We start from the raw sequence: 26,638 nt of genomic DNA on the forward strand, positions 1-26,638 counted from the left end.
ACAATGAAACTTGCCCCTAGTGTCACTGATAACATAAGTTTATAGGATATGTTCCATAAGTATGACACTACCTATACTTCGTAATGCTAGAGACTTGATGATAGCTGGTTCGAGAACGACAAGCGAGAATTGACTACACTCGGTTTTGCAGTCCATCTTCCTATTTAGTCTGCACTAAGCCTTCGACAGCGCCCCAACAGGCGTCGCTTTACAAGAATCTATGACGTTTCACCAATGTCACTTCATGACAAGTTCTCCCGTGACAAACTTATGGAACATATCTTATGAACTTATGCTGATATCAATCATGCAGTTTGGTTAAATTCGGATATTAATTTAATTGTGACTATACATAAAGAGCATTGAGCAAACATCAAAAACTCAAAAAGAAAGCAATTTTAATTTCTCAAAGATATTTTTATTAATTCATTTTTTTGACAAAAAATACTGTTTTCAATGAAAAGAATATCTTGCACGACTGGAAAGTAAAATTACTTGAAATTGAGGAGCAGCGTACGTGTTAGATGATGATGACTCACTTATTTGAAGGGCCGAGTTAAGGATGCGTTTCGTTACCCGATCTAATTGACGTGCTGTATGTACTCTCTTATCCCTGCTTAACGTTTTTTCTCCTAAAACTATGCAAATTATTAAAGGTGCCAATTTAATATTGACTGATGACACCTTTTTTTACCTTTAGGCGCCAAATTCTGGTGAACTTTAATTTGAAAATAACACCGTCCGTAATATAATTTGTTACGGGGGCCCCTTGATTGCGGTTTTGAAATTTGAATAACAAAACCACGTATATCACATTTACTGAAAATTTAATTCAGACCCAGTTTCTGTTACAAATCTTGCAAAAGAGTAAAACATCGTATTTTAGTTAATTAAATCAGGTATATTATAGAATTTCATATCTCACCAAAACTGTAACTGAAGATAGCATATAGATCATTCCATTAATTGCTTGCAGAGAAATCAATACGCATTCGGATGGCAACCATCTTAGGTTATTTGCCTAGTGCCAAGAGCCAACGCCAGACGGGGCCCGAGTTCACTATACGTGGGAGGCTTGCCGTCTCGCGCTGCCTCTAGCGGTGCTTCTTGGCGTGAGGGAAATGACCCAAGTAGTCGGCCTACCTACCTCCTGTGGTGTTTGTTTCTCCGATGGAATTAATCCACCATTTACACAAGGAGGCCAGTCTTCAGGTGTTACACTAGTAAGCTAAACTCCTTGGTTGCATCAAAAGTAAGCCACCTTGTGGAAATGGTATGAACAAGAAGGAATTTTCTATAAGAAGACATAAGTAGCGAGATTTTAGGCTTCTACTCTTACGCCCGTGTTAGTGGACAAGTAAGCCCCACCCCTTTCGTGTCCGTCGATGCTTTGCGTATTCCCATTGGATCCCGTGGGGATAGGTCATACATAGTAAATTCCTTCTTGGTATGAACCCTTCTAGTCTGAAAACTACGTATATGCAAATTGCGTTATTACACTTCGTATTGCGCAAGTGTAAATTTTTTCACTTTTAGGGGTATTAATCACTTAGTTCATTTTAGCACTAAAATCAATTGTTCTTTGATAGCGTGCGTGAAGTTGAGCTATTATAGATTGGACAACCCTCTTTCGGTTTCATGCTCTTTTGTAATCTAGGGACCAATTTAATTGGGTCATTGGGGTGTTCTTTTTTTTTTTTTTGGCCTCTCGTCCAAAGTGAAAAAATTACTCTTTGATATCAATGACGCGCGTCCTCGGCAGCGTCTGCCAGGTGTAAGGGTGGGGACTTGCGTGTTATTATTACAGTCCTCGCGCCAACGATTAATTCCATGTAATTGTTTGGGTGCTACCGTTCTTCACGATCACGACATGATAACTATGGCTGCCTATTGAAAAATATGATCTAGGCGTTGTTGTTGTTGAGAAAGTGGTTTGTTTGTTTGTTTATATATGTATACAGGGTGTTACTGATAAGGCTACCATAAAATATGGAGGATGTTCTTTGGGTGCACGATTTTGAGTCTAAAATGTTCTATGACATTTTGCCGTCCGTGACACCTTTTTCAGTGTTTTAGGGATTGTCTTTCAGTTTCTTAATTGAATTTAATGAGTCATCCGTAAAATACTCCAATTTTAACTTGTAAAATCGTTCACCCAAAGAAAATCCCCTTTCTGGTATGCTCTTTCTGCAAAGTCACAATTCGTTAATTTCCGAATTTGACGATTCCAATTTTGATATCAGTAATACCAGGAGAAAGGTTCATGAGAAGTGGTTTGATTTGAGTTCTTCTCAAGGTTTTTAGACCCACGACATTTCACCTTTATGATTAAGACATAATTACGCATCGTTTTATTGAACTGAAAGCGAGGGGGTAGACACTTGAGAACTCACATGTACAATATGTCTTGAACTCGATGTATTGTCAAAGCTGAACTGTGAGTTCCGAAGGCTTTGAACTCAATGCACTGTCAAAGGTGAACTCTTTTGAACTCAGGTGTACACAGAGATCCAAAGCGTCTACCCCCTCGACTGAAAGTTAAGCAAAAAATGTTTTCAAATAAAAAGCAACATCGTGTAATATAGACGGGAGACTTCCCGGCCCCGGGTTCCGCTCCCTTGAAACACCGGTGCAACGTGTGGTAGCTCTCTCCTGATAATTTATTTGTATTGCGAGTACACCCGCATGCATGGAGTTGGTGTTGTTTTTCATATCATATAGGTATTGTTTTAACTATTCGAACATGGATTTTTTTGTGTGAAATCGGATCCTTGAAAACAGCCATGGAGGTGCATGGTGTCCATCTAAGAAACAATAGGCAGACAGACACCTTTCCTTCACCACGTATCCAATTTCACTATACGCCAAGTCTGAACAAATCCCCTTGCCCTTGGCAAAATTAACTTCTAATTTGCGAGGCTTCCTCGCACCTGAAGATATTCATTCTATTATATGTTTACATATCCGTAGATATTACTTTACCGACAGTGTAGTAAATGTAAGTAGGGCGAAACCGAACCATTGAATCACAAACTGGTTGGTAGACTCATTCCGGTTGCGAGTCTTTATGGGATGGGTGTCCTCTATAGCTACGAAGGAACGGGTTTCTATCTTTTAACTCTTCTTTTTCTATAGTTGATTGTTAAGATAAACTTGGAGGAGATGGAACAAAGGCCTATACGAAGTATACGAGTCGATTTACTTATCTCTCTCTCTCCTCTTTGCTTCGAACTTTATAATAATAAGGTGACGTCACCGCCCTTTCCTTGCCTTACCGTACCTCCCTCTAAGGACCACGACGTCTGATCCGATAGTTCTGACATTGTTCCGCTTGGCTACTCAGCCGTGAGGTTCGAGTCCGCGACATATATGCTACCCCTCCAAAAAACACCATTTTTTATCATCTTCGTTTTTACGCGCGTGTTATGTTAGACTATCATCAAATATAAGTTATCCCGAAGTTATTAACTTTTAGTCATCTTTGAGTTATGATATACTCTGTTGTTGCTTCATGTTTTTGACCAATGATATGCACCTGTTTTTCTTACGTTATTTGCAGGATTTCCCTGACATTTTCGTTACGATTTCTCCCTGACGTTTTCAGGCACAATTGTCATTATTCTAAATTCTATTAAACAATTGCGTTGAAATCGCTTTTTTTAATAAAATAACGAGCGAAGCGAGCTCTGCAATATCGGTATCTGATTAACGTCGCCCTCAGCTGGATTGTTGAACCGCAGATATTTTAGCCACTTTAACTTAATTCCTTGACTTTTCCGTAACTTTGTTCGAATTCTTAAACTTCTTGACTTTCCCCTGACATTTTTGGTCCATTTTGAAATTCCCTAACTTTCCCAGGTTTTTCCCTGACCTCTGGCAACCTTGTTCCAAGAGGGTCTAGTCACTCAGAACCCATGTAAACCAATTACAGATTACGCTTAATCATTTTACCACTGTCAAGGTCAGGGGTTATAAAAATTACGCTTAGTACATTCAGTACAGTCAAAGGTACAGCCATATCACCAATGAGTGACTGGTCCCTCGAGTCTTGGCGCCACTAACCAGGTTATTAGGGGCTGTACCAAATTAGGCATTGCAACTTGAAAAAATGTTCACTCAATTTTAATACTTTTTCGATGATAACTTCGAAGTTAATAAAGTTATTGTTTTAAGTGAATAAATTAAATGTAATAAGTTGGTGGCGATTGTAATGATCGTCCCGGGCCGGCTCCCCGGGCCTTTCAAGTTTTTTAACCTTTAACTCCCTCACCAAAAAAAAAACGGGGAGCCATTATAGGGCTTCGAAACAAAACTAGTTTTTTTATGCATTAATATATATTTAAGACGACATAATGAACGCTTTTATTAAGCGACCAGAGAGATAAACGACGAAGATCGTCTCCAATACTAATTTTTATCAAATGAATTTTTTTTCGTTTTAACGTGGAGGTAATAAACAAGAGAGATCCATGGAGTGTTTAGGTTGAAGTAACAGGTGCAGTTCTCGTTGAAGAATTATAGAATGGGGTTTTTTTTGCCTGTACTTGTGGCTGCAATTCAGTTATAATTTTAAAAATCGCAGTCGAAGTATTGAAAACTAAATTTAACTTAACGAATACGTCTTGTAGACACCGGTTTGAGGTATATTTACTCAAATTATAACTTCAATTCAGTTACGATCTATAAAATAATTGAAAAACCGCTGAAAACTAAACACCTTAACGAATACCTGTTGTACCCAAAGGTTTGAGGTGTATTTAGTATAAATTATATCTCCAATAATTATAGCCACACTAACTCGCAATGCATTATCAAATCTAATCGATGGTCAAAGTTAATTACGGTAAATTCAAACGCAGTTAAATTTATTTATTTTGCGCTATTCTTTAAAAAAAAATACGTATTAATTTCCTCTCCAATTGAATATATGAAATTATACTCCTTGCGTAATATACCTATGCTATATATTAATGTGTATAAGCGAGCCTATATAGTCGTTAGATACACGCGACAGACGCGATCCCTTGGGTTAAAGAACCTCCTTGTTCTTCTAAAAACTGTTTAAATCTGTCCTTGCGTGATAGGAGGGAATTTACCCGAAATAATTTTTTTAAAACTGATCTGGGAATACGATTATTATTGTTATTAATATAATTGTTTTGAATTTCTGAAGGTTTTTTTCTTATTAGTTTTCACATTTTAGGTCTCGCGATATAACTAACTAGGGGAACTCGCTTGAAGGGGAAAATTTATTTGGCTTTTTGAGTGCTTTGTTTTGATGTTCATATCGTGTTAAACAAAGGTTGTTTTTAATTCAGTTGTGGGTTTGACATTTAATTTATGCAGATTTATTGTTATGACAGTTCTACAGGGTGTTCTAAACGAGAATGCTCTTTTACGCACAATTTTCGAGAATCATAGCCCAATTCCGCACAGTTTTTACATCGAAATTTTAGTTCACCCTTTTTACCATAAGCCATTTCCGCACAGTTTGCAAATAAAACGTTTTTATTTTCTTGTTGATTAGGTTAGGTAAGGCTATGCCACAATAGAGGCTTGCTATTAAACCAACGTTGATTAAACCTAGGATTTGTTCATTGCAATTTGCAATATCACTATCGAATATAGATAAGTGTATTGATAGACTTGAGCATTAAAACAGTATTGATAGACTTGAGCATTAAAACAGTATTGATAGACTTGAGCATTAAAACAGTATTGATAGACTTGAGCATTAAAACAGTATTGATAGACTTGAGCATTAAAACAAGTCTGTTTTGTGGGTTCTATGGTTGATTTTGAGTTGAAAATGTTCTATAATAATTTGCCCTATTAAGGGCCACCGTTTACAAATTCTTGATAAGAGTGTTTTAGGAATGACCCCTTAAATTTAAGATAGCAATTCAAAGACAAGTGTACTTAAGGAAGGGGTCATCTTTAAAACAATAAAATCATAACTTATAAACGGTGACCCGTATAGCTAACTGTCATAGAACATTGTCTACTCAAAATCGCCCATAGAACCCGTTATAGTTCGTTCGTAGCACAATTTTTTGAACACCCTGTAGATTTTCTCAAAATTATTCAAATGCATAAATTAAATTTTAAGCACGCAACTGAAGCCCGCCATTTAGTAAGTATAAATGGGACTTGGACCATTTCGATGTATCTAAAGGCCTTTTCGATGTATCTAAAGGCCTTTTCAGACGACCCAACTTTTTGACTCATTTAGATGAGTAAAATCATGAGTGAATCATATACTAGCTCCCTATAAGTTACTCAGCCACACTGGCCTAATGTATCCAGCATTTTCTTCCCGCCAAAAAAAGTGTTACCTATATGCGACCCCCAGTGAGAGAAAATAACACTACTCTCGGCGCTTACGTATTTCCGGTAAAAAATGGAAAAGGGTATAAACCAATGAAACTTCGAACTGAAAGGTAGTTAGTATAAGCAGACGACGTTTTAGAAATGTTGTGATTGTTTGCGGACGGTTCAGTCGTATTTCATCTTTGAAATTAAGCTACTCATTTAAATTCAGAGCGTTGCCAAGGGAATATGAATTTTTATTCCGTAGGCAACGTTCAGAGGCTATTTATGGTGAGAGAACCAAACTTTATCAAAGAATAGGAGCTAAACAACAACTTAGTAGTCATCTCGAAAACCTTATTGAACTTTTTAATAATGCGTCTAAAGAACTAATAGAACTTAAAGAAAGACCCAACCCATTTTTAATCGAAGACTGTTGTGAAACCTAAATTATTTTTAAATAAGGAAAAGAAACCAAAACCTCCAAAGCCGTTAATACCATTTGGAACTATCGTCACTTCAAGTTCACGATATATTAATTTCAAAGCCATAAGAGAGGGCGCCGTCTATTATCACTCTCACCCGCCTCCCCTCCTCTCGACTATTCGGAAGAAAATGCTGGATACATTAGGCCAGTGTGACTGAGTAACTTATAGGGAGCTAGTACATGATTCACTCATGGTAAAATTGAGTTGAGTAAACTAGTTGGGTCGTGAGATTAACAGAAGTTGCATCACCAAATTAAAAATTGAACACTAATGCTGACTCAACGTTTTGACAAATCTAGTTGAGTCAAAAATTGTATCGTCTGAAAAGGTCTTTAGAGGGAAAGACACAGGATAAAACTTTACCTTCCATCTCGCTTTTTGGCGACTGCACTGTGGTCTTTTTATGTCATGACGAGACGGCGAAAAATACGTAATTCCTTTTTACCTCTGTCGCTACGACCCGCCTCTTCTTTCATACCCCTCCGTCCCGGGGAAGGTGGTCCGGGACTTTGACGCGCGCCCAGATTACTCTGTTCTCCATTCCTACTTCTAAAATTACATCTATCCCTGGTATTATTGTATAAGCTTATTTCTATTGTTAAGTAAAATGACTCGGGTTCTTAAATTTTAAATAAGGTTCGTTCATTTTTATTAATTAAATTTGTATTAATTTGAAATACAAATTTCGTAGTCCATTTGACTTGAACCAAAAAATAGGATATTAACGTAACTGAGCAATATCAGTTCTTTTTATATTAGAAAAAAAATAACAAAAATTTGAAAAATTACAAACCGGTTAAATTTTCTTTAAAAAATGAATTATTATATTCCAAATCGTCAAAATATTTTTTTTTAATTTAAAAATTTTAAAAACTTTTATCATTTTCGATTTTTTTTTTAAGGATTTTTCTAATTTTGAATTTCTATTAAAAAAACGTTTTTAATTTTTAAGCCACTTTTTTTTGGCTGGTCATAAAAAAAAGAAAAAATCTCAAAGCAAACAAACAAACAAACAAACAAAATAGATCATTTGACTTTAATTTTAAATTTATCACTTATTATTATGAGATCAACATGAAAATAAAATAATGATAATAATATGAATGATTAATTTTTTTTTTAAATTTTTATTTAACCGGCTAAAATTAATTTATATAAAGATAAAATTAATAGGCGTGAAGTTTACAGTTAGCAATGCATGTTTTATCTACAAAAAAATAGGATATTTCATTAACCAGTAATTACTATTGGGAAAATTTTAAAATTTAAAATAAAAAAATTAAATTAATCAAATTAAAAAAAAAATTAGGCGAAAAATAAAAACACATTTTTGGTTTTATAATATTTCATATTTTGAGCTTATGAAGATGTAATATATATTAAAAATATTTACATTAGAACTTAGATATATTTTGATAAAATAGGGTGTTTTTTTAGATATAGAACTAACTGCAAAACCAAAAACATAAAATAAGTCTTAACTATCTATTTCAGATCATAACCATTGTAGATTTTTTTTTTTTTTGAAATTTCACAAAATCTACAGTGGCTATGATTTGGATAATGTCACTAAATATTTTTGGCAAAAAAAATTTAATTAACACAATATGATAATGAGATCACTTGTTGAAAAGCTGAGTAATCTTCAGTATTATTTCAAAATATACATTTATATTGACAAAAAAAAACATTACATCTAATATTTACTACGGAATGCTGAAGAAATTTTAATATATTCATTTTTTGGGCTATTATCTTCTTATTATTTTTTTTTTTTTGGTATGTTCAAAAATACTTACGTATTTTATTTTCTATTAATATTAATTTTTATATTTAAAAAAAGTTGTATAACAAAAAATATATATAGAAATATACAAATTTATTTATATATGTATAGAAAAATTCATCGTAGTCCAATTATCGCCTCACCAATTAATTGTCAGTTCTTGATGAATGGCTCAGAGGCCTTGGAAGGTGGTGGTGCTAATTAGACATACTTTTTTATACAGTAGAAAATTTTAAAATTTAAAAAAAAAATCATCAAAAATTCGTCCAAAGTGTTTCAAGTTTGTTTTTAAAAATAGGACGGATTCCCAAAATGTTTCAAGTCTTTTTTTTTTTTCATAAAGAAAAATAATTACTGGCAATTTTTTAAATTGGTCCCAAAACTCCGCACTTTCAAATCAGTATTAAGGCACTTCAGTTGTTGTTGTTTATTTTCTTTTTGGCAAAACAAAATTCGTCCGTATCGCCAAATAATTTCACTTTTTCTAAACAGTCAATGTTTTATAATATGTGACATAGTTGAAACGAACTGTCACGTTGGTTTTGGTTAAGTGGAGGTATTGGTTGTTGATATTCATCTTCTGGCGCTTCTACAATTGCATTATCGGTTCTATCTTGATTTAATAGAGGCTGGAGAAAATAGCGTAGAAACGAGAACAAGGTTTCGGCTACTTGGACTTCGATAGGTTGTATGGCTTGTCTTAGTCGGCGTCTCTGTGGTTATTAGCGTATTTGTTTGTTTTTTGGGAAATTGGTTTGGGAAGATAATAATATACTCATCAAATTGAGTTTTGTAGCTTTACACAGAAACAGGGAAAAAGGTACAAGCGAGAAGTTAAAAAAAAATATTCATTTTTTAAAAATAGTTCCCTTTTGATTTATGGGATTAAAATGAAAATCATGGTGGCCATCATTAAGAGTACAATTATATGCGACAGTTTAATACTTTTAGTATAAATTCCAAGTTTATCTTTCTTTGTAGAGTGTGTCACTTGATTATAAAGAAGTGTTTACGTTTAGACAAAGTTCCACTATAGATAGTGTGCGGGCAAGTGTTGTAAGTCATTTGCGAGTGAAATTCAACCGCAGTTGTAGTTCAGTTCGATTCAGTTCATTCATTTCCAAACAACAAATGACTGGCAACCCTGAAGCACGGTTAAATTTAAGAAACATTTCTTTATCCCCCTTTATTTCACACTATCTATTTGAAATCATGTCAACAATTTCACTTTTCTTCGTATAAAGCACAACCATTAATCATTGAGAATTAGAGATTGAGCAAAGGCTTAACTTTTGTACAGTTGTCAAATCATTGTCACTTGCTCTAAAATATACGAGTAAATCCCCACCCAAAGTTAATAGTAATCCCAGTCTTAGAAAGGGTAAACACCCCCTTTGGAAAAGCTGTTTTTCTTAAGTTAAAACTCTACTCCTTCCAAGGTTGAATTGTAATCTAGTGACCTCCTAAACTGTAAAACTTTCTATAATACTGAACAACCCCAACCGAGAATAATTTTTTGAAAAATCGTATCCTATTTCTTTTACCCATTTATTATTTGCCCATTGTTAACAGTCAGCTGTAGCCAAAAAAAGGGGTTCTTTCGTACGTCATGCCCGGGGACCCCGTCACAACCCAACCCGCGACGGGGAGTAAGAGTAACTGAAAGCTTCAATGTTATTGTTTAGCTGAGCTAAGAAGCCTCCCAAGTTCAAGGTCGGAGGTTAACCCTAAAAATAGACTAAAGAAAAAGATACAGTTGGTGATGGTGGTGGTGAAATTCAACCACGAAAAAATCGGGGGCGGTTCCCTTCTCTTTTTCAGCAACCCTGCTAAACCTAGGCCCAGTTTTGATTGTTATTATCCACTATGAATACGCCTAGAATGGTAGGACATTTGCCAAATATAGTACGACAAGGTACTTCAGACTCTTTCTGATGATCTATTATTTGCAAGATTCTCTGAGCATTGATAACTGACAAGCACGGTTCTAGGGATTTAATCGAATGCCAGACCCCTTGGTTGCTGTTGTACAAGGCCATGGGCATATCAGTAAAAACTAGGATTGATAAACAGTTCCGAAAGTCTAGCATAACCATCACTTCATGTTGACATTAGCCCCAAGGCTATCTATGCTCCTATTGGAAACTTAAAATCCAGTTTGAATTTGGAAATATTATTTTCATCTCTATGAGTTTTGACATTGAGTATCAATACACCCTGCCTTTTCTCTATTTCGCAAACTGTCGTTGAAGCAAACGATACGGTAGTTACTACGCGAGGTAAGGAGATCGTAGACGACGTAAATAAAGTTTTTTTTTTGGCTCCTTCTCCATCTGTAAGAATAATCTCACTTCAATGCCCTGTAGTGGGGTTTATGGGGAGATAACGTAGTATGGAGCTACTCTCTGAGTGGCCAGGTGGCGTCTGCTAGAGCTCCCCCTAAACTTACGAGTACAGGTGTCGGGGCATACCGTGGGAACGAAAAATTCTAGTAACCATTGGCTTCTGGCTTGTTTCTTTCCTACAATATACTATCAAAACCCGAACAGCTGGGATGAAGAAAAAACAGTGACGTCACGATGTGTGTTTGGATAATGCGCATTTCGTAAGGAACCCATAGATTCAGGGCAACACTACTTTCGATCCTATGACACTTAGCATGTATTCATACACCGAAAGTATAGAGTAATGGCAGATACTAGTCCTTGAACGCGTTAGACTTTATGGGTAGCTAACACGTAGTGTCACTACTAAGGGAAGGTTGCCGTTAGACCTAGTCTCTTTCGTGGGGTTGTGTGTTATTTACAAAATGGAAAGAAGCCCACTTTAATCCATTGACAGTCGCCTAACCACGTGACACAAATATAGATACGTATGGTGCGGCAAGAGTAGATCAAACGGAAGTAAGGGCATGTGGTTTAAGGGAATAGCTATAGATAGTGTGCAGACAAGTGTTTGCTTGTCATTTGTGAGTGCAATTCAACCGCTATCTACAACAGACTGAAAAGCTTTCAGTTCTGTTCGATTCAGATCATTCAGTTCCAAACCTGCAGGAGATGCTCTCACAAATTACTGGCAATCCTGCAGTTAAGAAAATGGGAATTTCTCTGGCCTTTTTAGTGCACATAATATCTTACATCCTCGAAACTTAGAAACAGTTGGAATTAAAACTACAGAATATGTACAATATTCTTTATTTTTTTTAAAAAAAAAAAATCAAATGGGGCAAAAATATGCCAAATCTTAACATGATGCGAATAAAAATAATACCGTTTTTATCTTTACATAATTAAATACCGTTTGTCATAATCATAATTGTACTCTTAAGTTCGTTTAACATAATTTAAATAAAGTATACAAATATAAAGACAAATTATGCGTTTTAAAATACTGACCAGCAAGATCTCGTTGCGTCGGTCCCGTTCGAATGCGTCGCTAAGAGAGCGTAGTCGATTGCCCACACCCAATATAGCCATTGGGTCCTCTTCTTGCTGGGGACTGAGAGGGTGGCCATGTTCGTCCAATATTGGGAAAGATACTGTAGAAAATGACCTCGGTCTTCTATGGAACGAGGGCGGCAAGACGTCCGGTAATGGTCCCGCCATACCGGCACTGGCTCGTCGTTGTCGTACTGATGTCTCAGTAGGGGGAGCTGTAAATAAAGAGAATTTTTAGTAAACCATATAATGTTTGTCTGTTAGTAACGCTTTATGTAGATGCAGTGTCTATCTATCAGTAACGTTTTGTGTATATGCAGCGTCTATCAGTAACGTTTTGTGTAAATGCAGCGTCTATCTATCAGTAACGTTTTGTGTAAATGCAGCGTCTATCTATCAGTAACGTTTTGTGTAAATGCAGCGTCTATCTATCAGTAACGTTTTGTGTAAATGCAGCGTCTATCTATCAGTAACGTTTTGTGTAAATGCAGCGTCTATCTATCAGTAACGTTTTGTGTAAATGCAGCGTCTATCTATCAGTAACGTTTTGTGTAAATGCAGCGTCTATCTATCAGTAACGTTTTGTGTAAATGCAGCGTCTATCTATCAGTAACGTTTTGTGTAAATGCAGCGTCTATCTATCAGTAACGTTTTGTGTAAATGCAGCGTCTATCTATCAGTAACGTTTTGTGTAAATGCAGCGTCTATCTATCAGTAACGTTTTGTGTAAATGCAGCGTCTATCTATCAGTAACGTTTTGTGTAAATGCAGCGTCTATCTATCAGTAACGTTTTGTGTAAATGCAGCGTCTATCTATCAGTAACGTTTTGTGTAAATGCAGCGTCTATCTATCAGTAACGTTTTGTGTAAATGCAGCGTCTATCTATCAGTAACGTTTTGTGTAAATGCAGCGTCTATCTATCAGTAACGTTTTGTGTAAATGCAGCGTCTATCTATCAGTAACGCTTTGTGTAAATGCAGCGTCTATCTATCAGTAACGCTTTGTGTAAATGCAGCGTCTATCTATCAGTAACGCTTTGTGTAAATGCAGCGTCTATCTATCAGTAACGCTTTGTGTAAATGCAGCGTCTATCTATCAGTAACGCTTTGTGTAAATGCAGCGTCTATCTATCAGTAACGCTTTGTGTAAATGCAGCGTCTATCTATCAGTAACGCTTTGTGTAAATGCAGCGTCTATCTATCAGTAACGCTTTGTGTAAATGCAACGTCTATCTATCAGTAACGCTTTGTGTAAATGCAGCGTCTATCTATCAGTAACGCTTTGTGTAAATGCAGCGTCTATCTATCAGTAACGCTTTGTGTAAATGCAGCGTCTATCTATCAGTAACGCTTTGTGTAAATGCAGCGTCTATCTATCAGTAACGCTTTGTGTAAATGCAGCGTCTATCTATCAGTAACGCTTTGTGTAAATGCAGCGTCTATCTATCAGTAACGCTTTGTGTAAATGCAGCGTCTATCTATCAGTAACGCTTTGTGTAAATGCAGCGTCTATCTATCAGTAACGCTTTGTGTAAATGCAGCGTCTATCTATCAGTAACGCTTTGTGTAAATGCAGCGTCTATATATCAGTAACGCTTTGTGTAAATAATAATAATAATAATAATCTAAGCTTGGTCTAGGAAGGGATATCCACACTAAGTCAACAATGCAGCGTCTAGTAACGCTTTGTGTAAATGCAGCGTCTATCTATCAGTAACGCTTTGTAAATGCAGCGTCTATCTATCAGTAACGCTTTGTGTAAATGCAGCGTCTATCTATCAGTAACGCTTTGTGTAAATGCAGCGTCTATCTATCAGTAACGCTTTGTGTAAATGCAGCGTCTATCTATCAGTAACGCTTTGTGTAAATGCAGCGTCTATCTATCAGTAACGCTTTGTGTAAATGCAGCGTCTATCTATCAGTAACGCTTTGTGTAAATGCAGCGTCTATCTATCAGTAACGCTTTGTGTAAATGCAGCGTCTATCTATCAGTAACGCTTTGTGTAAATGCAGCGTCTATCTATCAGTAACGCTTTGTGTAAATGCAGCGTCTATCTATCAGTAACGCTTTGTAAATGCAGCGTCTATCAGTAACGCTTTGTAAATGCAGCGTCTATCTATCAGTAACGCTTTGTAAATGCAGCGTCTATCTATCAGTAACGCTTTGTGTAAATGCAGCGTCTATCTACCAGTAACGATAGATGCAGTGTCTATCAGTAACGCTTTTGTCGTTGCACCGTCTATCTATCAGTAAAGCTTTTGTCGTTGCACCGTCTATCTATCAGTAAAGCTTTTGTCGTTGCACCGTCTATCTATCAGTAAAGCTTTTGTCGTTGCACCGTCTATCTATCAGTAAAGCTTTTGTCGTTGCACCGTCTATCTATCAGTAAAGCTTTTGTCGTTGCACCGTCTATCTATCAGTAAAGCTTTTGTCGTTGCACCGTCTATCTATCAGTAAAGCTTTTGTCGTTGCACCGTCTATCTATCAGTAAAGCTTTTGTCGTTGCACCGTCTATCTATCAGTAAAGCTTTTGTCGTTGCACCGTCTATCTATCAGTAAAGCTTTTGTCGTTGCACCGTCTATCTATCAGTAAAGCTTTTGTCGTTGCACCGTCTATCTATCAGTAAAGCTTTTGTCGTTGCACCGTCTATCTATCAGTAAAGCTTTTGTCGTTGCACCGTCTATCTATCAGTAAAGCTTTTGTCGTTGCACCGTCTATCTATCAGTAAAGCTTTTGTCGTTGCACCGTCTATCTATCAGTAAAGCTTTTGTCGTTGCACCGTCTATCTATCAGTAAAGCTTTTGTCGTTGCACCGTCTATCTATCAGTAAAGCTTTTGTCGTTGCACCGTCTATCTATCAGTAACGCTAAGCATTTGCAAGTGCCAGTTTCATAAATATAAAATAAGTCTGGAGTGGAAATATGGATATGTCATAAAGAAAGATGATTAAGAATAGGTTAAAATATGCAATGTACAAAAACAAAGATTAATTATGTGACGGACGGGCCAGTTAATATCAAACGATGGAAATATATGTACCCCACTTCCACTAATTACTATTCGAGTGGGCTAAAAATATCGGGTGCCCACTGAATGGTCAAAACCCCTTTTATATCTCGAATCAAAAGAGGTTAGTGAAAATTGTTGGTTTGTACTGAGTGGCCTGTCAAATTCAGACGTCTTTTTCTTTTACCAAGTGCCAAAGAACTCTCTCTTTATGCAAAGGTTAGCAGCTAGCTTGAGCGATCAGGAAATCATTTCTAACCCTTCATTTCTATCTTACAGGACCCCTTCCTTTGAGTGGCATTCGAGGGGTCGAACATTTGTTTCGTAACAATCTCCTACACCCTACAAAGTATGGTAAAAGTCTATCTGTACGAAATCGCAAAGATTTTGTAATTGTAAATGTCCGACCCCTCCATGATAGCGCGATGGTAAATTATGTACCGTAGATGGGGTTATACAATTTTTATTTTTCTTATAATTCGTTTATAATAGATTTCGCGCGGATATCTGCTTACAAACTCAGGCGGGAAGTTGAGAGTTAGACACCGATTTTTGACAGGTTACTTGGTATAATTGGCGGTTTGAAATCTACCTATTTTTATATTTTGGAAATGGGCATTTACCAAATCATGTGACATGAGAACTGCGGTTAATTTTGGGGACGCCGTTATCTTTAATACTTCAAGAATTTTTGTATTATTATCTGACTCATATTCTATTGTCATTGGTGAGTGGCGCCATCTCAAGGGAAATGGGACTTAGCGAGTCAAGGCTTAACGACACATGCATAGTTTTGCTACTTTTGCATGCTTAAAGTCTGAATTAAAATGCATCATAAAATATAAAGTTTGCAAAAACATCTTTGCTCGTATTTTTGCAATCTTTACACGTTTTACGAACTCGATGCGCCTGTAGTACGCAATTTTAATAGGCCTAACCATTTATATAGCAACGATGTCATCAACAAAAATGCTAAACTGGGATTCGCTAAAAGTTTAAAAATAAAAATTCTATCCCGGAAAAATTGGTGATGCAATTTGAGAGCGCGAGAGAAAGGTTGACATCATCATCCCGAAGTTTGGGTTCGCTCTAATTCGAGCTCGAGTCATTTTTTAACTCTCTAATGAGCAATAGTATAAGTTACCTCCTCGAAGAGGTATGCTAGGACTGTGGAACACCCGCTGAGAAAAATGGCGGATTTAAACAAAGCGGGACAAAGAGTGTACAAAATAAACATTGTACAACATAAACAGGCAATTATCAGCTAGGAGATAGGGGGTTAAATTATGGAAAAATATTTGAAATTTGGGTGTAAATAGTTTGCACCGTTAGCTAATAAATTAGACCCAAAGTTTAGCGATGGATATGTAACGTTCAATAGATCATTTGGGTTCAAACTAAAGTACTTTGGTGGACTGGTAACGTAAAAGTTCATAAGAGATGTTGCATAAGTAATACTGCGAGCTAGTTCGAAAACGACGCCAGAATTGACTACACTCAAGTTTGCAGTCCATCTTCCTATTTAATTTGTACTAAGCCTTTGACAGCGCCTCACCAGGCGTCGATTTACGAGAATCTATGACGTTTCACCTACGTCATCACTTCATGACAAGCTCTCAGTAACTAGTGACAAACTTATGGAACATATCTTATGAACTTATGGTACTGTCTTGGGATCAACATATCGAATGTTCCTAAAAACGGTCTATTATTTAATACGTTACAAAATAATAATTTCCTTCTATACCCCAATTCTTAATTACACTTCAAATTGGGAAATATAATCTAGCACCAAGTTCAAAAGGTCAAAGCGTAACCTTTCAGCACGTCCCCAATTCCATTTTCTTAAAAGCCTTTCAAACGATATACAAAACGCGCCTTCCCCAAAAGTGGGCCCCTAAAATCTTAAAAAATGGCTAAATAACAGTGGAAAGATGTCTTGGGTTCAAAGTTCAAAAAGGGTCCCTGAATACTATATGACAGATAAAAATCTCCAACAAGAAGAGAGAAAAAATTAAATGATAAAAAGTGGCTCGTGTCTGGATGTTTTTTTTTTTAAAAAAAAAAAGACTGACTGCCTTTTGCACCATCACCACCACCACCCCGGCACACTGCCTGCTCTTTGGATGGATTCGACCCTAACCAAAGATTAAAGAGAACGTTGTAAAAATCCCCCGTGAGTGCTACAGCGAAGACTTATGAGATGGTTAGGGAACTGAGATAACTATGCACAAGGAAGCATTCGGAATCTATATCTTTACTAGCAGAAAATAGGCGCATAGGGATATTTTTTATTACTCTTTGGCCGCCATTTTAAAAGATGGCGGCAAATAGCATCCCAACAACCATAAAGCCGGTCTGTAGGATATAGTTAGCCAGTGCACAAAATTTAAGAGAAATCGGTTAAAACGCACGGACGGTATTCAATAATAAAGTTTTATTTTTACATTTCTGGCCGCCATTTTTCAAGATGGCCACGGATTTGAAAAATCTTTCTTAGTAAGTTACCTACTATTTAAGAGTAACGTCGGTGCAAGACTTCAGTCTTCTACGTAAAGCGGTTTGGGCTAAGCGTTGATTATCAGTAAGTCAGGACTTTAACCTATATTGATATTGATAAGTCAAAGTCTTAACTAACAGATTATCAACGCCCAGACCGAACCGCTTAACCTAGGAAGCTGAAATTTTGCAGGGACGTTACCGTTAAATAGTAGTTACTCACAAAAGTAAGATTTTTTAATCCGCGGCGATCTTGAAAAATGGCGGCCAGAAATGTTAAAAAAAATTCGTTATGCAATAACTTCCCTAATTTCAACCAAGGATTAAACACGCCGCCATCTTTTAAAATGGTATTAAGAAAAGTAACAAAAATATACTGGGCGATTTATTTACTAGTACTTCATAATACATGGAGAATAAATTTCTCAGCCATCTCATCTATGAACTCTGTTTTAGAGTGAGCTAGTGCTCTAGGCATAAATCCCCGGGCACGGATAAAAAGTGATAACACATCGTGACGTAAAACTGCGCACGCGCGTCAACTTTTCTTATTTCTTTCTCCAACTTTCTTTACAATAAGGAGTGTACTATGAAAAAAAAAAGTGTTCATTCCCGCCCTATAGGCTTCTAGCTCGCGTGGCAGTCCCCGGGCAAAAACGAAACGACCCCAGTCCGGTTTTCAGTTTTCTCTCGCTCTTGGCTTTCTTTTCTGTACATCTTATTATCCCGGGGGAAGGGGGGAGTAAATTCGAAGCGTGCAATTTAAATAAAAAAGAAAACAAGCCTTATACGTGATAAGACCCGGGCAAAAATCTACGGCTTCTTATTGGTTAAGAAACTGGGTAAGGTTCATTTAAAGATGTATAGTACCCCTGACAAGAGGAGGAATCAAAGGTGCATTGACGTACATCGAGAAGATACTAAATGATCCAACTATACTCCATAATTTTTTCTAGCGTCAATTCTCCTTCAATATATTTTTTTCTCTTTCTGTAACCATGATCTCGGAAGTTGTTACTAGAAGATGCGAGTAGCCCTCGCACGTGTGTTTAAAACGCGGGAGATGAGGAAAGAGCGGGAAAGGCGAGCCGATGTTTACGTTTTTTTTTCAAAGGAGTTGTTTACTAGAGTGTGCAGCCTACGCCTAACGGAACGGGCAAAGGGGTCAACTCTGGTCTACTGGGGTCAAAAACTAAGTAAGAAAGGTGAAAGCTAAGGAACATAAATCTCTCGGGACTTTTCTGGAGGATTTGATGATTGTTTACGTCGAGAAAACACGGTTTAGATGGATGACAGTCAGTGGCAAATAGATAAACAAACACACTTTGCATGAACAACGCGTTTATTTAATGGGTTGTTAAACCAATTCTCGCCTCTCGAATCACTGGAGGGTTTCGTGCAAATTATAAAAATAGTAATGTTACGTTATGTTAATTATTTAGTCAGTTAATTATGAATAAGTATTTAAGACTTTTGTACTCGGATACACGCGCATGACATACCATATCTATTCCCGGAATTTAAATACTGTACGTAATCTCGAGGCCATTTACTATAAATTGTTTGATATGACTTATAGACTTTTATCATCTGGTTTTTGACATTATTCCGTGCTTATCTAAAATATTTTTAGAAGCACTGCAATATAAAGGAAAAGAAATTTTTCAATTGGGAGAAGTTTCGATTGACATTACTATATAGTTTTGACAATGAAATCTAATTTAGATCAGTTAAATGGGTTGATAATAATTGTTATCGTTTGTACTTTGCATTGCATTAATTAAATCTTGAATTTATAATGGGAACATAACTTAAACCATATTTAATCTGCACTTAAATGATTGAAAAACCAACAAATTAAGTGGCTAAATTGACTGTCTGTTTAAACGTTACATAAAATTTCAGTTGATTTGTACCAAATACATTATAAAGTTAATCAAACCTTTTATAAAATAAATAAATAACAAATTGATTTCAAGTACTTACCCAATGAATTAGAAGGTCGTCTTAAGGGTTCGTTCGATTCGTTTTCAGTTTGCGTCGCAACACTTCTTCTTTCAACATTATACGCCGGTGGTGCCGACGCCCCTCTTTCTCTCGTTATATGTCCCGTGGTACCACCACCACCACTACCAGCACCAGCGTATCGCCCCATCGCACTGATACTGTTAATAAAGCCCAAGTTCAAAACAGGGGGTGATATAAAAGTCCTGAACCCTTGACCGGTAATTGGTACGGCCAGGCTAACGGAATGCGGTGAATGTTCGTTAAGTTCTCGCGTTATTTCTTCGTCGCTAACGGTGTCCAAGTCAAAACTGGAACCCCCGGATGGGATGGGTTGTCGTACTGGGGTTGTTGGTAACGAAGCGCTACCGGTAGTGGGTCGTCGCCCGTTTAAGTCTATGGAGTTCGGCATGTCCTCGAAGGTAAAGCTTCTAGAGTCCGTAAAACTTGAGGGCGAGGCTTCGAAGCCCGAGTCCTCTTCTTGTTGAACCCAATAAGGGTTATTATGAGTAACGGTAGAATCAAAATGACGCGTGTGTCCGCGCGATCTTCTTCGGCGACCACTTGGGTGACCGGAACGTCGGTAAGCCCGCGAAGTTGTGATGGCAACAACGGGTGTTGATGTGTTGTTAGGTAATGGAAAATCTACGTTAGGTTCGTCTCTTGATTCCTCCATGGGAATGATCCGTCCAATTGCTCGTAATCGCTTCTCGTTGGAATGTTTCCAATTAGAATCCTATTTCGGATAATGTAGATTAGTAAAATGATAAAAATATAAACGAGCTTAATTGTAAATTATGAAAGACGCGATAAGCATTGTGGGTCAAATATTAAATGCGCGACTTTTTTCTGGCTATCATATCCTCATCATAAATCTAACACAATTACTCATAAAATTGCATGAATTTAGTCAACTTGCCTGTAGAATACACTAGTAGCACCCCGTGTTATTTGTCCATAGACCTTAATACAGTCAAAGCTGGGAAACTGCCATTTGTAATTATTTTAGACGTAATTTAATATTTATTTTTACTATAATTATTCGGAGGTTATGACGTCATAAAAACTGTAAATTAGTGTTTAATTGTAAGGCGAAGGATACTTGTAGTTTAATTACATTAGGTTAAACACTAAGCTCATCTGAAAGTTAGTTCATACTAATACTTCAATAGTTATAGGGTAATTTAGTAAATTCATGGATATCAGTGTACATTTCCTAATACGTATATTTTCTATTTGTATACATAGGTATTTGTACCCGGATCTGTATCAATCCACGTGTAACAAACAAACAATTAATTGGTATCAAATATATCGGAGACACCTGTAGAGGATGACCGTTTGATTTCTACTGCTAACTACGCGTCGCGAGTGACTAATGGGTGAGTAATTAATTTATGCTTTTGTTTATTTATTTATTTTGGATATGTGGGTGGGACTGTATTGTACGACATTTATTCATCAGTCGTGTTATGCAAATTTCGCAACCATCAGTTTAATCTGATAAGATTATGTATATGAAAAGTTATAAATATTGACTTTGATTTCCAAAATATTTCGAATAAGTTATCTCTTAGAAATACGTTTATGAAAAATCCCAAAACTTTAATAAATATTTCGCAATATATTCGTTAAATCGAAAATTATATATGGAATATGCTCAGAAAACAAATTCTCAAAAATTATTCTAAGATTGCAAAAAAATATCTTTGCAAAATTCTTATAAAATTTCCAAAAGTATCTTCGCTAAATCCCCATTAAATTTCCAAAAGTATCTTCGCTAAATCCCCATTAAATTTCCAAAAGTATCTTCCCAAAATCACCATAAAATTGTCAAAAGTATCTTCGCAAAATCCCCAAAATAATTGTCAAAAGTATCTTCGCAAAATCCCCAAAATAATTGTCAAAAGTATCTTCGCAAAATCCCCAAAATAATTGTCAAAAGTATCTTCGCAAAATCCCCAAAATAATTGTCAAAAGTATCTTCGCAAAATCCCCAAAATAATTGTCAAAAGTATCTTTCAAAATCCCCATAAAATTGCAAAAATATCAATACAAGATCCCATATAATTGCAAAAAAAAATTAACACAAATTCCCACATAATATTGCAAAAAAAAATTAACACAAATTCCCAAATAAAATTGCAAAAATATTAACAAAAAAAATTATTTACGCCATTTAAAAATTATTTTCAAGAAAGTCCATGAAAATCGCAAAAATTAAATTTTAAAATTAAAAAAAAAAAATAAATAAATAAACTCGTATAGCGCGCGTAAAATTCAAGAGTTTAACTCCCTATCCGACTTAACTCCCTCGCCTCACTAATCGCGCATGCGAGAGGACCAGGTTAGACCAAAAAAAAAAAAAACCTGTCCGGGCATGTTTACCGTCAGATGGTAAAATAGGGCCTAACGCAAAATTATATCATCAATATAAGAAAATCCAATAAATAATCTTAAAATAATAAAATTAAAACAAACCTTAATATCGGAGGATTAAATAAATTTAAATCAATCCGAAAAAAATAATAAACTTCATCATCAAATTATAAAAATAAAAATACGAGTGTCAAAACTCAAAATGAAGAGCACGTTTCGAAGCGACCGTTCTCTTCGAAGTCAACCTTCGTAATGACTTGTCTGGTACCGATATTAGGTACTTCTATCTTTGCCAGTACTTTCGTCGATTCTGATGGCCTGGCCGGTACACGTTTCTCTCTTAACTTAACTCCCCCAACCAACTTAACCAAGAGAAACTTCATTTTATATTAAAACCGCTTGGTGGCGCTATTGACCCAGACACAACGATGTGTTATGGCGTGACGTATAATCGTGACGTAGTTTTACCTTATTTTCATTGGCTAAGACATTGTGACGTCAGGAAAAGGCCCTGGAAAGGTTATTGGCCTCAAATTTTGTTTCTTAAACCTCTTCCTACGGATACCCGGTCGGAAAAGAAAGTTTGCTAACCCTGAAAGGCAGGTAAAAGATGTTTTGCTCTTTGAAAGAAAGTGATGCAACATACTTTTTTACCGCGCCAAGTGGTGCATTAAGGAAGCCTACACGGTAAACCGGCGGCGGTATGACGATATTAACCTAGATTCTATTTGAGTCTTAATTTCCACGTTGGCCGTGAATTTTAAAGGGCTGGTGACGCGTTAGTTTTGCTTTACCATTTAAATTTGTCGAGTCATCTTGGAAAACATTTTTACCACGAGAGCATCGTGCAACATGGGAAATTATGAAAAAAAAATGCATTACACTCGCTTACTTCTCTCACGTTGCTTAGTTTCTGATATTTGATACTTATAGAAGCAAATATCAACACTTCTCTAGTGCACAACAAGTCTCAACACTTTTGTACTAGAGAAGTGTTGCAAGTCTTTGTGAGTGCAATTCAACCGCTATCAACAACAGACTGAAAATCTTGTAGTATTCTATTCGATTCAGTGATAATTTAGTTCCAAACCTGCCGGAGATGCTCTAATAGCAAATTTCTTGGCAACCCTGAAGCCCGGTTCAAGTTAAGCAACTTCTCTAGATCTTTTCTATAAACTCTGTCTAAGCAAAGAAGAAATGTTCTATTCGATTCAGTACTGTGATAACTTAGTTCCAAACCTGCAGTAGATGCGTAATCCTGAAGCGCGGTTCAAGTTAAGAAACGGTTAAGGAATTTATCTAGAACTTATCTGTGAACTCTGTCTAAGCAAAGAAGAAATGGTCAGAATTTCCATTTACAAATTTAGTGCAAATGTTTTATAATTATGTTGTATTACTCCTTGATGTCAAAAATTGTAGATTTTTCTGCTAAGCCTAAAAGACATTTTTTTTAAAGCGCTTGAAAATTTGCAAGTAATAGATAAGGTTTATTTTTGATATGAAGACAAATATATTGACTTTGAAAATTTGAAATTGAGTTTCAAGGGGGGTTAATGATCTCACGATATCTCGGTGACGTCATAGTTTTTTTGGTTTTGGCTGATTTTAACTCCCACAACAATGGAAAGGGTCAATGAATATTTATGTATTTTACAACCCCTTTACTTGACTCAAGGTAAAAACCAAAATTTTAATTCCAATAAGATCGGAATTCCAAGAATGTTATATAAAAATTGCATGCCATTTACCAACTTGAAGGCTTTTGTTTTATAGTAACCATGATAAAACCGGTTTTTCTATTAGAATTAGGTCCTTTTCAAGCTTGCGAGGAATTTATAGATACATATATTATATAAATATTATATTACCCCTTTACTGTACATAAGGTAAAAACCGAATTTGTAATTATAATATGATTGGAATTCTTGGAATGTTGAATAGAAGGTTCAGTGACCAACTTGAAGGCATTTTATAAAAGTATGAAGTGGGTGTTTTTTGCGTGGCGCACGCTTGACATAATAAGCGAATCATCGTCGGTTTCACGCGTGTTTGGCGCTTCTTTTTTGGCGGGAAAAAGCACGCGGGCGTAGCGGACCGGAATTTGAATACTTCTCGTGGATTTGTTGGAGAATTTTTATTTTACCGTTATTGCGTCAAAAAAAGAGGGAAAAAATATTCCAAATGTTATAATTTAAGGGGTTTTCCCGCGTTCAAAATGGGTTGGTATTGGTTGATTACAACCTCTGGGTGAAAATCATTCATACATTTTGATTATTTCTACTGAATTTAATAGAAATTGAAAGCTCCTTTCATAATGAAAACATAACGTTTAACGCATCATTGCATTTTAAAAGTTTAAAACCATGACAAAGACAATTTTGTTCAGAAATGACTTGGGATAATGTTTTTTCAGCCCCTCGCAATATAATAATGTTTTTCTCGCAATACATTGCTGCTAAGGGGTTGGAACACTTCATGACAAAGACAATTTTGTTCAGAAATGACTTGGGATAATGTTTTTTCAGCCCCTCGCAATATAATAATGTTTTTCTCGCAATACATTGCTGCTAAGGGGTTGGAACACTTCTACAGGCGCTTTGAATTATTTTTGGAGGGAAGTTTTTATTATTTTTACTTTTCGACTTGGGTCTAAGTTGTATATTATTGTTTATTTATTAACTAGGTATGCATCAATATGCGAACAACAATTAACTTTATCTCACTATTAGAAACTCATACACCAAATTTTACACCCACAAAATTCAAAGTTTTTCAAATTAATGTAAAAGAACCTTCAAGAAATTCAAATTGGGTGACGTATGAAATCATTAAACAAACCAAGTCTCAGAGTCGGGACTTCTTAATCATACGACTGCAGATTTAATTCCTTGAAAAAGAAAGGCTTATTGGTCAACATGTCTTCCATATAACTGAGGGCAATACGTTGTTGCCCTTACGTTACGTTTCCCCGCAGATGTTTCTATCTTAAATTTCCCGCTAAAAATGTTACGATTTTCGCGTATAAAACGGTATTAAAATCGACAATCGGACGCCGCTTAATTATAATAAAAAATAATGACACGGAACAGAGCACGCGCGCGCTGCGTGTTGCTCTGTTCCGTATAGACAGTTTACGTAAGAATCAACAGGTATTTTCCAGTCATGTATACACGCCTCCTTTTGGGTTTAATATTTCCCGCCCGTCACGAAACTTATTCCACGGAAATATAGTTTAGAATTGCTCATGTATAGTCAAAATTATAAAACATTTCACTATACTATTTCTCTATGTTTTTTTGGTCAAAACAAATACTAATTTATGCATATTAACTCCTAAGATAAGTGTATTTAATTTAAAATAAGTTATAGAATTTTTTAATAATTACTTAATAAAAAAACCCCAAAAATCAAGAAACTTAAGTAAAATTAAAATTAAAATATGTTAAAAGCAAAATGCGTTATTTCGTTTCAGTTAAAAAATTTCAATGAATTACAAAGAGAATTCTAATTAATTTATAATTAAGCTGAAATGTTTAATTTACGACTATACTAACTTAATTTCAATTAATATATATTTTTTACAAATTTTTAGTAAATTAATGTAGACCAAAATGCACGAGAAAATTGCTCTAAATTCGTGCTAAACGAGAGATACAATATAAACTCAATCCATAAATATGTTATAATGTCGTTTCAGTTAAAAACTTTCAATGAATTCAAACATAATTTTAATTTTATTTATAATTGAGCTGAGATATTTAATTGACGAGTATATTAATTTCAATTAATATTTAGATATTATTGCTCGTGGCCAAAATGCGCGGGAAAAGTAAAAAAGGAAATCAGAACTTGTGTTTATCTTACCTCAAAATTTCTTTGAATTTAGTACGAAATGCAATCCTTATTTTAGTCACCATTCGCGAGCCAAAAGGGTTCGAATATTTCACGCGCAATTGAAGCGACTATAGTTCAATTATTTTTTTCCCGCCAAAATCGAACCAAATGGTTTTTTCCCTCTTTTTATCGAGGTTAAGGTTAATAATTATTATCTAGCACGTTTTCTCCTCCTCAACCAACGTCAGGCAGGCACACAGTCAGGCAAGTGTATCAGAGAGCGAATTTCGCGAGTTCTATCTCTGGTGGAAGCTGGACTCGTTATGACTCGAAATCCATAGAAAACTAGATTTGTACCCTCTAGTCTCTTTCGAGTCCTGGATTTTGAGCCCCGCCTTCCAAGTAGTGACGTCAACTGTTGAATAGAGAAATCCTCTTTGGGGAAGCGCGGACTTAATAAAACACTATAGGAAAAAATTGTTCGCGTAAATTTGAGCTTCATGTTTGGAAGTGTTGGAGACGCATTATTAATATAACAAGAAGACCCAAGGGCTGGGCTCGTAATAGTAGCCAAATCGTACCGTACTAAACAAGCGTACTGAAAATTTGAGTGATTAGCCCCTCCAAGCGCTACCTTTAACTGTTTTAAAGTGATTACTTATTTTACTTCTGTTATAATTATAATAGTGTGACACGAACGGAAAGCGTGATTGAGTAGCCCCACGATGGGCATTCTTTAACAGTGGTAAAACAGGCGTACAGAATATTTGAGTGAATAGCCCCTCCATGCGCTACCTTTAACTGTTTTATAATTATTTCTTATTTTACTTTTGTTATAATTATAATAGTGTGACACGAACGGAAAATGTGAGTGAGTAGCCCCACGATGGGCAT

The 26,638-nt window shown here is 35.9% G+C and overlaps 2 protein-coding genes across 15 annotated transcripts in view; one reads left to right on the top strand and one right to left on the bottom strand.

Annotated features, from left to right (window-relative positions):
* The window catches only part of LOC149717149 (uncharacterized), a 371,656-nt gene that overhangs the window by 217,470 nt on the left and 127,548 nt on the right, over positions 1-26,638 (top strand). For all 12 annotated transcript variants that reach the window (XR_016366024.1, XR_016366028.1, XR_016366030.1 and 9 more), the window contains one exon: positions 20,780-20,913. Coding sequence is in view for 6 of the 12 variants with exons in the window: in XM_089836049.1 (XP_089692175.1) it covers positions 20,910-20,913 (4 nt within the window). In the remaining 6 variants the exon portion in view is untranslated. The remainder of the gene's footprint in view (positions 1-20,779; positions 20,914-26,638) is intronic.
* On the bottom strand, positions 7,415-26,075 carry LOC149717160 (uncharacterized). Of its 3 annotated transcripts, none has more exons than XM_089836179.1 (4): positions 25,775-26,075; positions 19,514-20,267; positions 11,979-12,235; positions 7,415-9,296 (listed from the first exon to the last, which is right to left on the bottom strand). In XM_089836179.1, the coding sequence occupies exons 2-4, from the start codon at positions 20,205-20,207 to the stop codon at positions 9,084-9,086; spliced, it is 1,164 nt and encodes a 387-aa protein (XP_089692305.1). In that variant the 5' UTR covers positions 20,208-20,267; positions 25,775-26,075; the 3' UTR covers positions 7,415-9,083. The 3 variants fall into 3 exon arrangements, with proteins under 3 accessions (XP_089692305.1, XP_089692296.1, XP_089692314.1); XM_089836170.1 differs by lacking the exon at positions 25,775-26,075 and adding an exon at positions 22,013-22,220; XM_089836188.1 differs by lacking the exon at positions 25,775-26,075 and adding an exon at positions 22,013-22,220 and having other exon boundaries at positions 9,156-9,379.

The sequence above is a fragment of the Phalangium opilio genome, unplaced genomic scaffold, assembly GCF_054372755.1.
Source record: "Phalangium opilio isolate 3A_F unplaced genomic scaffold, DU_Popi_V2 ptg000003l_1, whole genome shotgun sequence".
Classification (NCBI taxonomy): Eukaryota; Metazoa; Arthropoda; class Arachnida; order Opiliones; family Phalangiidae; genus Phalangium; species Phalangium opilio.

Bases quoted from the DNA above. Each gene is read 5' to 3' on its own strand.
- LOC149717160 (XM_089836179.1), bottom strand. From the start codon at position 20,207: ATGGAGGAATCAAGAGACGAACCTAACGTAGATTTTCCATTACCTAAC. The intron at 12,236-19,513 runs GTAAGTACTTGA...CTTTATTTACAG, and splicing joins ACGACCTTCTAATTCATTGG to CTCCCCCTACTGAGACATCA. The intron at 9,297-11,978 runs GTCAGTATTTTA...TAATAACCACAG, and splicing joins GACGCAACGAGATCTTGCTG to AGACGCCGACTAAGACAAGC.